The 13822-nt window shown below is 38.1% G+C and overlaps 1 protein-coding gene across 4 annotated transcripts in view; it reads left to right on the forward strand.

Moving 5' to 3' along the window:
* Positions 1-410: 410 nt before the first annotated feature.
* The window catches only part of TBC1D23 (TBC1 domain family member 23), a 64055-nt gene continuing 50643 nt past the window's right edge, over positions 411-13822 (forward strand). For 2 of the 4 annotated variants that reach the window (XM_054482996.2, XM_063661509.1), the window contains exon 1: positions 441-632. In XM_054482996.2, the coding sequence (XP_054338971.1) occupies positions 580-632 (53 nt within the window). In that variant the 5' untranslated portion in view covers positions 441-579. Of the gene's footprint in view, positions 633-13822 lie in introns of all 4 variants that reach the window. The other 2 variants (XM_054482995.2, XM_063661508.1) reach the window with 2 other exon arrangements.

Consider the following 13822-nt stretch of genomic DNA (forward strand, 5'->3'; position numbering starts at 1 on the left):
TTGACGGGGCCTCACAAATAGGGGTGGTCTGCCCCTTTCCTTACGTCCCACTCTTTCTTCAAATTAAATTGCTACAGCAGGAAATTACTGAACTGTGGCTCTTCTCCTACGTCCGTCTTCCCTATGTCAATCCCCATCTCCCTTGGTTTCTCCAATAGTTAGGACTCTAAAGTCTAATTTTGTTAATTTCGACGCCAAGCTGGAATGAAGACGCTAAGTGGACGCTAAAAAGAGACGCTGTTGTCACACAAGGCCTCCAACTGGGACAGCTCCCACCGAACTCCGCCCATCGCGCCCCGCCCCGCCCGCGGCACCGTGGCATCTTGGGACATGTAGTCTTTGGAGGGGCAGCTGCCTCCACCAAGTCGCCTCCACCAAGTCTCCTCCCCCAAGACGCTGCCTTTCGGCCTCGGGACGCCGTGACGTTGCGTTCCTCCAGTCCCTTGCCACCTCCCTCTTTTTTCTCCTCTGGGGAAGCTCAGTGCTGGACTTCCGAAGACCTTTTACGACATTGAGTCTTCGGAGTTGGTCTCAGCGCCGGATCCACTTTTCGGCAAAGTGACGTGGACGTCAACAGCAATGGCGGAAGGAGAAGATGTACTGCCGCTGCCAACGTCGAGCGGCGACGGCTGGTGAGTGAAAGCCGGGGCTGATTTCCAGTGCCCTTTTATTCTTCCTTCTCACCATCCTGCCAGTCCCCGAGGAGCCGTCTGGCGTCGGCATGGAACAGAGAGGCCGGTCCTAGGCGAAGTCCGGTGCCCTGCCCCGCCCCCTCTGCCAGCTGGGTGCCCCTTGCCTGCCTGGTTCTGCCCAAGGGACTGGGGCGGGACTCCCAAGGAGAGGGGTGTCATCCAGGTGCTGGGCCTCAGAACGGTCCTCCTGTGTCGTCCGTCAGTCTCCAAAGTGTGCTGGAGTGGGTGGCTTCAGGGCTGGGTTTGGCCGGAGTCCTGGCTGTGGGAGTTGGAGTAGGCTGAAGAAGGAAGTTTGTTGGATGCGGATCTGAGGCACTAAAATACAATGTGAAGAAAAGACGTTTTGAAATGACCACTGCGACCTTCGCCTGAGGGTTCAGAGGTTGACCCGGGGAGAATCCCTCCCACGTAGTTGGTATACTTTTTTTTATTCTGGCTGTTGTTATCTCATTTTGCATTCCAACAGTTTTCATCATTCGTTTCCTTCACGCAAGTCGTCTTTTCCCCTACTACCACATTTCTCACAGCTCGATTTCTGAGCTTTGTATGCAATGTGGGACTTTGCTCTTACTGCACCCAAGCTTTTGCGTGCTTACCTGATTTATATTCGGGATTGTGGGGGAAGACCGCCAATAATTTTTTGGTAAACTGCTCACCCAGTGTTAATCTTTGGGAAAGGCTTCTACTTTTGAAATAGTTGATCTCACGATACACTGTTAGGTTGTACAACATCATTTTTTAAAAAGGGACCTTTAGAGGCTTGTCTTAAGTTTTACAGTTGATCTAAGTGTATTGACCACATGTATTAGTTTTGGATTTGCTTGTTTGTTATATTGTATGTGTAAAGCTCATGGGCACTTTAAAAATAATACAGGACATTCATAGACATCGACTTTAATCCCAGAGGGAAAAAATGGAAATCGTTGAAAGGGATAGATAATTAGTAATTAAGAAATTCAGCTCTCCATTAGCAGCTCTCCATTACCGTTGCGCTGGCCTCTCCAAGGTGTCAGAGGAAAACTTCATGGTGATCCAGATATAGTTTTTTTTTTCTTTAACTTGCTTATGTTGTAGTTGGGGAGGTGTTAACAAGGTAAAATTAATCTCATTCTTTGTGAGTGTGATTCAAAGTGTTACGAGAGGTTGGCAGTGGGGGCTGGGGCAGTCACTGGGGGAAAGCTTCATGAAAGCAGCAGTGTTTCAATTAGGCTTTGAAGAATGAGTAGGATTTAAACCCCAGGGCTGTCTAATAGAAGCCACATATTGTAATTTAAAATTCTGTAGTAGCAGCATTAAAAACTGAAAAGAAGGCTGGGCGCGGTGGCTCACGCCTGTAATCCCAGCACTTTGGGAGGCCGAGGCGGGCGGATCACTTGAAGTCAGGAGTTCAAGACCAGCCTGACCAACATGGTGAAACCCCTCTCTACTAAAAATACAAAAATTAGCCGGGCGTGGTGGCGCGTGCCTGTAATCCCAGCTACTTGGGAGGCTGAGGCAGGAGAATCGCTTGAACCCGGGAGGCAGAGGTTGCAGTGAGCCGAGATTGAGCCACTACTCCAGCCCGGTGACAGTGTGAGGCTCGGTCTCAAAAAAAAAAACTAAAAAACCAAAAAGAAACAGGTGAAATCAGTTTTAATAATCTATTTAACATATTTCAACATGTAATCATTGTTTTAAAAATTAGATAATTGTACATCTTTTTTGTGCCAAGTCTTCAAAATCCAATGTGCATTTTACATCTGCCTTATATTTCAATTTGGTCTAGCCACATTTCAGATATTAAATATCCACACATGGCTTAGAGGTAACATATTAGTGCAGAATCAGATTAAGAGATGGGAAAGCCTTCTGAATGGAGTAACTTTCATACACGTCCGTGTGAAGAGACCACCAAACAGGCTTTGTGTGAGCAATAAAGCTTTTAATCACCTGGGTGCAGGCGGGCTGAGTCCGAAAAGAGTCAGCGAAGAGATATAAGGGTGGGGCCATTTTATAGGATTTGGGTAGATAAAGGAAAATTACAGTCAAAGGGGAGTTGTTCTCTGGCAGGCAGAGTGGGGGTGGCAAGGTGCTCAGTGGGGGAGCTTTTTGAGCCAGCATGAGCCAGGAAAAGGACTTTCACAAGGTAATGTCATCACTTAAGGCAAGGACCGGCCATTTTCACTTCTTTTGTGGTGGAATGTCATCAGTTAAGGCAAGGACCGGCCATTTACACTTCTTTTGTGGTAGAATGTCATCAGTTAAGGCGGGGTGGGGCATATTCACTTCTTTTGTGATTCTTCAGTTACTTCAGGCCATCTGGGCGTATACGTGCAAGTCACAGGGGATGCGATGGCTTGGCTTGGGCTCAGAGGCCTGACAGTAACAGCATAAGCAAGGGCGTAGACAAGACAACTAATTTGTTTTGAAATTAAGAATGAGAACTACCTGGTTGGAGAGAAGTTGCAGAAAAATACGTCTTTTTGCTTCTGGTATCCTGCAAGAATGGCAGGAGAAAAAAGAAAAATAGATCTGGAAAAATAGTAAAAAAGTTTTTAACTAATTAAATGCACCTTTTAAGAATCAGTGACAGACATTACAACACTTTTCAGAAAGTGACCTAGCTGGTTATAGCCTGAGGTTTGCTGTTTTGGAATGGTGAATTGTATCATAAACTGGCGGTAACCAGCTCATTGAGTGCCATGAGGGGAAATGTTTCCACAGTTAAGGTGTCTCTGGGGAGTTCTTAGGTTAGAGGGATTGTGAGAATCTCTGGTTCACATGGGCAGAGGACATGGAGTGAATGTTTACTAGAGACAGCATTTGTTCTCTTGTAGGATTGATGTATCTTTGGTGTGTCTTTGTATTTTTGCTGGTTTAATTTTCATGAATAGAGGAACCCTAACATGGTCAGTGATTTCTGTTTTCCCTCCATCCTCTTCTAATCTTTCTCCTTTTTATCCTGGCACTCTCATCAGCCCCCCAGAAGAGGATTTGAATAGAGTCAGGAAGACTGGGATTGGGAGCCCTTAGAGTGCTTGGTGAATGGGTTATAGAATGGGGATGCTTTACTCTTTTTTTGTTTTGTTTTGTTTAAGAAACAAGGTCTCACCATGTCGCCCAGGCTGGCCTCATACTCCTGAGTAGCTGGGGACTACAGGTGTGCCCCATCCATCCGGGTGTTCTACTGTGTCTTTCTCTCCCCTCCCCCTCCTTCCCTCTCTTTCTCTTTCTCTTTCTTTTTGGAGTAAATGTTTTTATTTTAACTCTGTCAGATGGAATTTTTTCTAAAATGTATCACATATCTTATTGCCTAGCTCAAACTCATCTTAATGACTTGAGTCATTCAGTTTACAAATGTAAGTGTAATTTAAGGATAAAACTAGGTCTCTGTCCTCAGGGAATTTATGGTCTAGATACAGGAGGCATGTTCGAGAACATCGATTACTTTTGTGTTATTGTAATATGGTGAGACTTTTAGGGCCTATCTAGACAAATTGTTGCTATGTTAAGTGACACAGCTATCCCTTTTTGAGATTACTTTTTATAAGTTTTTCCTATTTTCTTTTTTTGTTGTCAGTGGTATCTCTCAATTTGTTCCTAGTCTGTGAAACTAAGCCATTGAACTTGTTGAAATTGTATATACATTCTTAAAAAGGCTCAGGATGGACCTTGAAGATCTTAAAAGTATGTGGACTCTATGACATTGTTTTTGCTGATTTTCAGTTATGTTCTAGTTCAGTGCTTCTCAAAATTTAAACGTACATTGGAATTATCTAGGGAGCTTGTTAAAATGCTCTCCAGGTAACTGTGATTGTGATTCAGTATATTTTGAGGTGGAATTTGAGAGTCTCTGTTTCTGACTAGCTGCTGGGGGTTGCCAATTCTGGTGGTTTATGGACCACACTTTAGTTAGCAGGGTTCTAGGTTATATATATATCAGAATGAGTAGGTCAGAGGAATTTGTATATGTCACATTATATCACCTTACATGTTGTACTAAAATATGTGTAATTACATGACTTATCATTGTTCTTTAGATAATGAACTTGTCAAGGGCAGTGGCTGATAAAAGGCAGGTGGCTCAGTAAATGTTGATTGAATGAATGTACGCATGAATGAAGACTTTTGTATAATTATGTGCAATAGCATACTAAGCTGTCATTTCATATAAATTTCCTGACTCCAGTGTTTTTGTGAGCTGTGGAATTGTCTGTTGGTATAATGCTTATTCTTTATGGAAAGCCAAAGTAATCAGAAAATGCCTCAGCTTTCAAGCTCTCTGGGATTCAGCTATGTAAGCTCAAAGGGTGTGGTGAAATTCTTGTAAAAATGCTTATAGTTAGTTTTAAGTGATTTGAATTTAATTTTAAAAAATTAATATAAGTTATGAGAATCTGGATTTGTAAAATCAAACATGTTAAATTGTTACAGTGAAAAGATTGGTAATTACCTTTCTTGATATTGAAGAAAATAGCACTGGATTTGAACATATGTTCTCATTTTCCGAGACTTTCTTCCCGAAATAATGTCTAAAGATCTAGTCATAATTTAAAAATTATTTTGGTGTTGACTTCAATTATATAACTGTTGAAATTGGGAGTTTGTTTAATTAAAAAATGTTACTTAATATTCAACTTCTAATTAGTGTTTTTTATTGCTAAACCCTTCTTAAGTTATTGCTAAACTTTTCTTAAAATTGTAAAAATAATAATTCCACAAAGAATCGTCTATTGTTGTTAATCTGAGATGTGAGTAGGAATTGTTTGAGAATAATAAGTTATTTTTCAAAGTTTTCTGCACTCTGTAAATAGTACTATCAGTGCTCCCCATTTAATAAGCATTACAATATGAGAAAAGACTTAAATGTCTTTTAAGAACTAAGTGATTGAAATTTCAGGTATGATATAATAAAGAAATATGTTAAATGTAAAAGAAAAAGGAACTCTGTTTAAGAAGAACATTGTCTACTTGTGAAACTGGGAAGGCTGGATACTACTTTTAGAAGAAATGAGAAAATGAACTTCATTTGTTGAATTGGGGTTATGATGTGACAGTTATTTGATTTTGTAAACTATAATTAGAGGGCAGGCAAAGATAAGAAATGAAAAAGACTTATACTGTTTACATTAAAGTCTTTAATTATAATTTAGATTTTATAGTTTTTAAAGGTAATTTTTTTTTTTTTTTTTGAGACGGGGTCTCATTCTGTCACCCAGGCTGGAGTGCAGTCTGCGATCTCAGTTCACTGCATCCTCCGCCTCCCGGGTCCAAGGGATTCTCCTGCCTCAGTCTCTCAAGGAGCTAAGATTACAGGCATGTGCCACCATGCCCGGCTAATTTTTGTATTTTTAGTAGAGATGGGGTTTCACCATGTTGGCCAGGCCGGTCTCAAACCCCTGACCTCAGGTGATCCACCCTCCTCACCCTCCCACGGTGTTGGGACTACAGGCATGAGCCACTGCACCCAGCTTAAAGGTAATTCTTAAGTAATAATTCACTTCTAGGATTTTGTTTCCTGTGAATATTTTCATATCCATAATTTGAGTTAGTAATTGGTTTTTGCATGCTAAATAAATGTATTTCAATTAATTCATTTTTATCTCTGTGTACTCACTGCAGAGAGGCGACAAGTGCTTTCCCTCTATAAGTATAGTGAGCAATTCAGAGCACCCAGTTAAATATACAGCAGTATGTTTCAGTAGGAGTCTTCTGGACAGAATTGAGAAGATATGCTTGACAAAGCATTTCTGCTGCACAGTGCTGAAATGTGGATTCTTTTTGGTATAAAGACAGTGCCTCCTCTCATGTGTCAAAAAGCAAAATAGAGTTTAGCAAAAACATTCTCAGTTCAGCAAACATTCACTAAATAGTGGTTATATTCAAGCTGCTGTGTAAGGTTTTAGAAAAAAATTTGAAACGGTTTTACAATCAGGAATGTGCATTGTGGTGCCTTCCTGGATACTTTGATTTTTTTCATCATTTTATCTCTAGGAATACTGTGTGAAAATAGCTTCTGAAGATATCTAAATGCTGGTGTTTTGGAAATTACAGGCTCTAACAGAAAAGAATAGGATTAAACAGTTTGAAAAGGGGCAGGGCTTGAAATGAGTTAAATATTGAGAATTACAAATGGAAAGCAGGTAAGTACCTTCCATTAAGCTCATAAAATCAAATTCTTTCTTGTAGAAATAAAGAACTTAAGAGCCACTGAAACCTGTTTTCTGAAATTTAATGTCTATTTGTTTCAAGGGTCTGCCTAACTTTTTAGCCTGAGTTAAGAAAATGATGACTAATTAAGTCATTTGTTGCAAGTCTTCATCTTTTTTCTTGATGCTTAAAGGAGTTTTTTCTTATCCTTTAGCAGACATAGCATTTGATAGTTGGGTGGGAATCTTGTAGTGTTTGCTTCTTTTTTATTTTAAAGTAGTTGTTACATTAAACTAGTTGTTATGGTGGTATTTAATAATTTCAGCAAGGAGATATACAGGTTGAATATCTCTGGAATACTTGCATTATACTTAACCAGTTGAGCATCCCTAATCAAAAATCTGAAATGCATAATGCTCCAATGAGCATTCCTGTGAGTATCATGTTGGTGCTCAAGAGTTTCAGATTTTGGAGCATTTCAGAGTTGGGATTCTTGGATTTGAGATGCTCCACCTATATAAGAAAATACTATACATTTGCATAGAGCGTTACTCTTTATATATAATGCTTATATATATTAATAACATCTCATTTGGATCTTAAAACAGCTCTATGAGAAAGCAAAGTTATGCGTTGGGCATGATGGCTCATGCCTGTAATCCCATCACTTGGGGAGGCCAAGGTGGGAGGATTGCTTGAGCTCAGGAGTTCGAGACCATCCTGGGCAACATAGTGAGGCCTTGTCTTTACTAAAAATAAAAAAAATTAGCCAGACTTGGTGGCACAAACCTGTAGTCCCAGCTACTTGGGAGGTTGAGGCAGAAGGATTGCTTTAATGGGGTGAATCGAGGCTGCAGTGAGCTGTGCACACCAAGCCTGGTGACAGAGCGAGACTCTGTCTCTAATAATAATAATAATGATGTCCATGGGTTATTTTTCCTTTAAACAGTTTCTAACCTTTGTTTTGAAGCCTCTGTGCATCACTTTGTGATGCAAAAGATTTATTCGTCTCATATATGTGTGCAATTTGAATACCAGAAATCCTTTATTTTGTGAATTCCATTTAGATTAACCATCAGCATGAAATTCAATGAAATCCTCTTATCAAAAAAAATGTTCCTTGATGGTTGGAATCCAGCTTAAAAAAAAACCCAGTATGTATTTCTTTGCCAAACTATGATCCCCATTGGCATAGTACCCTTGAGAATTGTCCAAATGTTGTAAAGTGTTGTCACTTCATTTGCTACAGTTGTTTCTTTATAACAACTATGTTTCTGAAATGATAGTTTCGAGACAAGGAATGTTGGTAATGTTTCTTTTATCATTACACTTTGGATAAAGTGGAAATTTGTAATAGACATAGGTAATATCTCTTTTTGCTGTTTTCATGCCATTCTCTGTCTTAGGCAAAAGATACACTCTATTTTTAGTTTCCAAATAAACTATGTTAGTGGGGTGAAAAACAAGGATGCATTTCTTTGTGCCTTAAAAATACTGAAAAGTCACCTCATATGTATAGAAGGGAACAGTGTTGAGGATTTTTATTTTAAGAAAGCATGAAAGAAGAAAGGATTTAGAGTGCTCGCTGAAGTTGACTGCTCATTAGAGAAATTTCCAATTTTGTAGTCAAAATCTTATAGCAAATGCATTGCAACATTACACATATAGTTATGAGAAACGTTTTTTGTGTATCTTTTTATTTTTTACTTAGGCAACAACTGAGTTTTTTTCTTAGCAGAGAAAAGGGCACCATTGGTACCGTTGCTGTAATTTGATCTACATGGATTGTGGATCAAAAATAAATCTAAGATTTAAAACACCTCTTCCATTTGTAGTTAATTTTAGTAGCTTATAGAATAACATTTCTGTGATCTCTAGCTCTTTTGCCTATTGCATACAGTGATGAAATACTGTAGCTATTAAATTTGCCTTGTGAAGCCAAGAGGACTAGATTTAGCACCTTCTTTACTTGGCTCAAGATTCTGATTAAAACACAAATTCTAGAGATTACATTATTCATAAGGGAATCTCCCAAAGCTGTTTTTGTGGATCTGGTCCTAATGCAAAATTTTACAAATTGTTTGAAGCTGGTGAATGGGTGTTTTTCCCCTTGGCCTATAAATTTGTAACTTGTTAAAATGCTTGTAACAAGCATGTCTGATTCTGACACAAATCTAGATAACTTCACAATTATCAAATTGTATCAAATTGTTCTCTCACAAGACTTTAAGTTGTCAAGGTCTTTTCTGAATGTGCTATCATACTATTGAAATACTTGGAAAGTTTTGATGGTTTGAGGTTGGTATTTAAAAATAAGTTGCACAAGACATACTGTGGTCGTTGAGCTCCATGCATATCTACTGTACAAGTGAATCTGTAGCAAAGTTTTCTCTTTTCATTTCTACCAAATGTCATACAGAATATTCAAGAACTAATTAAGGAGTTTTGTTATGGTAGTACTTTGTAACCAGCGTCCTAACAATAGTAGCACAATAAGTTCAGACAAAGCTTTGGTGCTGATGTCTCATTACCTGGGCATTAAGAAACCCCCAGAAATGTGGTGGCACAAATTAAGCCATGAAACCACAATTCAATACATGCAGCTTGCCACTGCTTACTCATTGTTCCACAATTTGCTAGTGCTTATGACTAATTAGCTATTCACTTTAGAGTTTTAAGTAATTGGTCAGAGGCTTATACCTGATTAGGATATGTACATGGACAAGCTGAGCTGTCATGGTTTAATCTGAGCTCACAGTGGTTTACATTCTAAACAAATATGAATAAATTGCACCTCAGAGCCACTCCCACCTCTGTTCAACAGGATTTAGATGATAGGACTTGGACTAGAACCTTGGAATAGCCATCTGGCATGTAAGCTACGTAAGAGCATTGACTTTTTTTCTGTACTGCATCCCCTGTGCCTCACACAGTGGGTAGCCTGTAGTAGGTGCTCAATACATATGTGTTGAAGGTTTGGATAAAAGAATACTTATGTCAGGGAAGGAAATAATTCAGTATATGGATTAGGAAAGCAGAGGAAAATCTAAATGAGAGTGTTTTAAGAAGACAGTCAAACTTTTCAGTGTATGTAAAGGGGACGAGAGCTGAGAAAGATGACTAATGACTTCTGAGAGCACCTTTAGTAGAGTGATAGAGGTTTTGGGTGAATGAGAGAGTAAGTTTAGGTGAGTGGAGACTACTGTTTTCAAGGAAGTTGAGCTGTAAAGGGAAGGAGAGAGATGACTTTTTGATGGGGAGTAGTTTATATTTATATATAGGACCCTTCAAGTAAGTAAATGTGAAAATTTTAAAGGAAAGGAGATAATCACAGGTTATATTTTTGAATGCTAGAAGTACTTTCAGTGAAGGTTTCTGAGTTTATTTGTTTTCTCTTGGCTCTGTTTAATACTGTTAGCAGACTCACAGGTTTGAATAATATCGTATGCAATAGAAATAACATATTTAAGATGTTTACATGTCAGGCTTTGGGCTTTTATTGACTTCCCAGTAGTGTAGCTTTTGTATTTTTATTTTAAGAAAACAATAATAAATCTTAGACCGTGGCCACTTTAAGACACAATATTAATTTTTTTAATGTGGTAATTGGATTTTCTTTGTAATTTCTCTATACTCTGCATTTAAGTGTAGAGTGATTACATATATTATAGGCCCTACTTGGTCCTTTAAAAACTGCTAGTCTTCATTATTTTTATAATTACAGAAAAGGATTCAATTTTAAGAATTTTGAATATTAGTGAAGCTGACTTAGCTTAGTTGATAGACTGAGAGGCTTCATGAATTTAAAACATTTTTTTTCCAACCCAGAAAACATTCTATTAATATCTTAAGTGTTTTAGATTTGGTTAAGAAAGGGGGTGGAGATGATACAGAGAGTGGTCCCTATGGAGTGGTGAGGATCAAAGAGGGATAAGAAATGGAAGTGGGTTGGCAAGAGGGGGAAGAGATAGATTTAAGATGAGGGAAAAGTTCTTACATATATTGTCAAGAATTCTTTGTGAAAGGAACAATCAAAAGTTTGGTAGCTGGATGGAAAGGGAGAACGTGGAGACGTTTTTGTGGTGGACATTGCTGTTTCTAATGGCAATTTTTGAGCATGTTTTCTCAGAAGAAAGAGCCAGTAGAGAAAGAAGTGGAAGATAGGAGAGAGGGGATAATGGATGGCACATGGCTTCTGAAAGATTGTGGGGAGTGGGTGGAGATAAGAGCCAGGGGAAGTTACCAGTCTTAGGCTAGAGAAGAGATACGTAAGTCTCCTGTGGATACAGGAAAGAAGAAAATGACTGGAATAATAAGTTGCTTATGTTTATTTGTTTGTTTTTGGAGGGGGCTGAGATCAAAGGGAAGAGAAGCCTGCTGGCCTATATATTCTCTCTGGAGTCAGAAGTGAGGTCACCTGAGGTAAAGTGGCTGGGTAAGGAGTCTGAAGTAAGTGGTGAATAGGAGATTTTCAGGCACTATTGTTATATGATAGCATCATAGAGTTGTCTTATTTTCCCAAGAAGCCCACATTGAGTAGAGTATAGGAACAAAGAAGGCAGACTGGTTACATTAACCTAATGTTGGGAATTTGCAGCTTTCTGAATGTGACAGAAAGAGCAAGGAGTGAAGAAGTCAAGGGTGTTGTCAAGAATGTGCTTTAAGTTTTGGGCCATGGAATCAAGACTGAGAACATAAAGTGAAGCCACATGAAGACTTTTCTAACGAATCCATGCCACCCTTCCATCCCTTACCTTTGTCTCCATCCACAGGGAGTGTGGGGAGGATACTTACTCCCTCAAATTAATTATTTTCTCCACTGAAAAATTGAGCCACATGTTTTTATATCTTTTAAGTTACTTCCAAGTTTATTATACTATAAACCTTTAAAATACAGTTTGTTGTCAGCTATAAGTTGAACTTGTTTTGCCTGTTTATACTTCCAGTATTCAGTATTGGAGAACTAAAATGAAACAGATTAAAGTAGTACATGTGCCACATTGTTTCCTACTTAATGATTCTGTAAAGTATCCTTTCTTAAGTAGCAGTTACTTAATACGCTAAGCAAAGAAGTAATATGTTTGAGAACATGCAGTATTTCGTTTTCTGTTCCTGCTTTAGTTTGCTAGGGATAATGGCCTCCAGAGATGACACAAACAAATGGAAAAACATTCCATCACCATGGATAGGAAGAATCAATATTGTTAAAATGGCCATACTGCCCAAAGCAAGGTTCCCATTTGTAGATTCAGTGCTATTCTCGTTACACTACCGTTGACATTCTTCACAAAACTAGAGAAAACTATTTTAAAATTCGTATGGAACCAAAAAAGAGCCTGAATAGCCTAGGCAATCCTAAGCAAAAAGAACAAAACTGGAGGCATCAGGCTACCTGACTTCATACTACACTACAGGGCTACAGTAACCAAAACAGCAGGATACTGGTACAAGAACAGACACATAGACCAGTGGAACAGAACAGAGAACCTAGAAATAAGACTGCACACCTACAACTACCTGATCTTCAATAAACCTGACATAAGCAGTGGGGAAAGGATTCCCTATCTAATAAATGGGGCTGGGATAACTGGATAGCCATATGCAGAAAATTGAAACTGGATCCCTTCTTTACACTGTATACAAAAATCAACTCAAGATGGAAGCCTAAAAACTATGAAAACCCCATAATAAAACCCAGGGAATACTATTCAAAATTATATTTTCAGTATAATTGAGTTTATTATAAATATAGATGTCTATATGTAAATATATGTCTATATATATGTTTATAAATACACACATATGACAAACTGAAAAGTGATTCACAAAAAGTGATTATCTCATGGTAATGGAATTGTGGTTGGTTTTAAATTTTTTTAATGCATTGGCAAAATTCTTTAAAATGATTATGATTAAAAAGTCATTTTAAGAAAGTAAGCTGTTGTTCAGTAACAATAACAAAAGAAATAGTATTCATGGATTCTGTTTGTTAAAGAATTATGTAGCCAAGCATTGCACTGAATGTTTTGTGTTCAGAAACTTATTTAAGCATTAACTGACCCTACAAGATAAGCGCTGTGGTGCTTTTTCCTTTTGTAAGGTCACATGGCTGTTGAAGGGCCAAAATTGAAACCCAGATCTGACACTAAAGCTCAAATTTATGAATTTTTATAATACATTAAATAGAGTTGATTTTTTTAAATTGTGGTAAAATACACATAATGTAAAATTTACCATCTTGACCATTTTTCAGCGTACTTTAGTATTGAGTACATTTACATTGTTGTGCATATAATCTCTAGAATGCTTTTCATCTTGCAGAACTGAAACTTTGTATCTGTTAAAGAGCTCCACATTCTCCCCTCCCTCTGCCCTGGTAACCGCTATTCTGCTTTCTGTCTCTATAAATTTAACTACTCTAGGTACCTCATATAAGTGGCATTGTATAGTATTTGTCTTTTTGGGACGGATTTATTTCACTTACTGTAATGTTGTCAAGGTTCATCTATGTCGTAGCATGTGTCAGAATTTCCTCCCTTTTTAGGCTGAATAATCAATTATATATCCATTATATATTATATATAAAAATATATATTCTATAATATGTAATTAACTTATTAATTACATATATAAATTAATAAACATATATAATATGATAAATATATAATGTTTGTTTATTAATTACATATATCTATACATACAGTACACACACACCCCCTTTTTGTTTATTCATTCATCCCTCAGTGAATGGACACTCGGGTTGCATTCACCTTTGGGCTACTGTGAATAATGCTGCTGTGAACATGTGTATACAAAAGTCTCTTTCAGACTCTGCCTTCAGTTCTTTCAGACATTTCAGGATATGGAATTGCTGAGTTGTATGAGACATTTATTTTTAATTCTTCGTGGAACCATCATACTGTTTTCCATAGTGGCTGCATCATTTTGCATTTCCACTAACTGTATACAAGGGTTCACATCTTTGTCAACCTATGTTGTTT

Source organism: Pongo pygmaeus, chromosome 2 (genome assembly GCF_028885625.2).
Source record: "Pongo pygmaeus isolate AG05252 chromosome 2, NHGRI_mPonPyg2-v2.0_pri, whole genome shotgun sequence".
Lineage (NCBI taxonomy): Eukaryota > Metazoa > Chordata > Mammalia > Primates > Hominidae > Pongo > Pongo pygmaeus.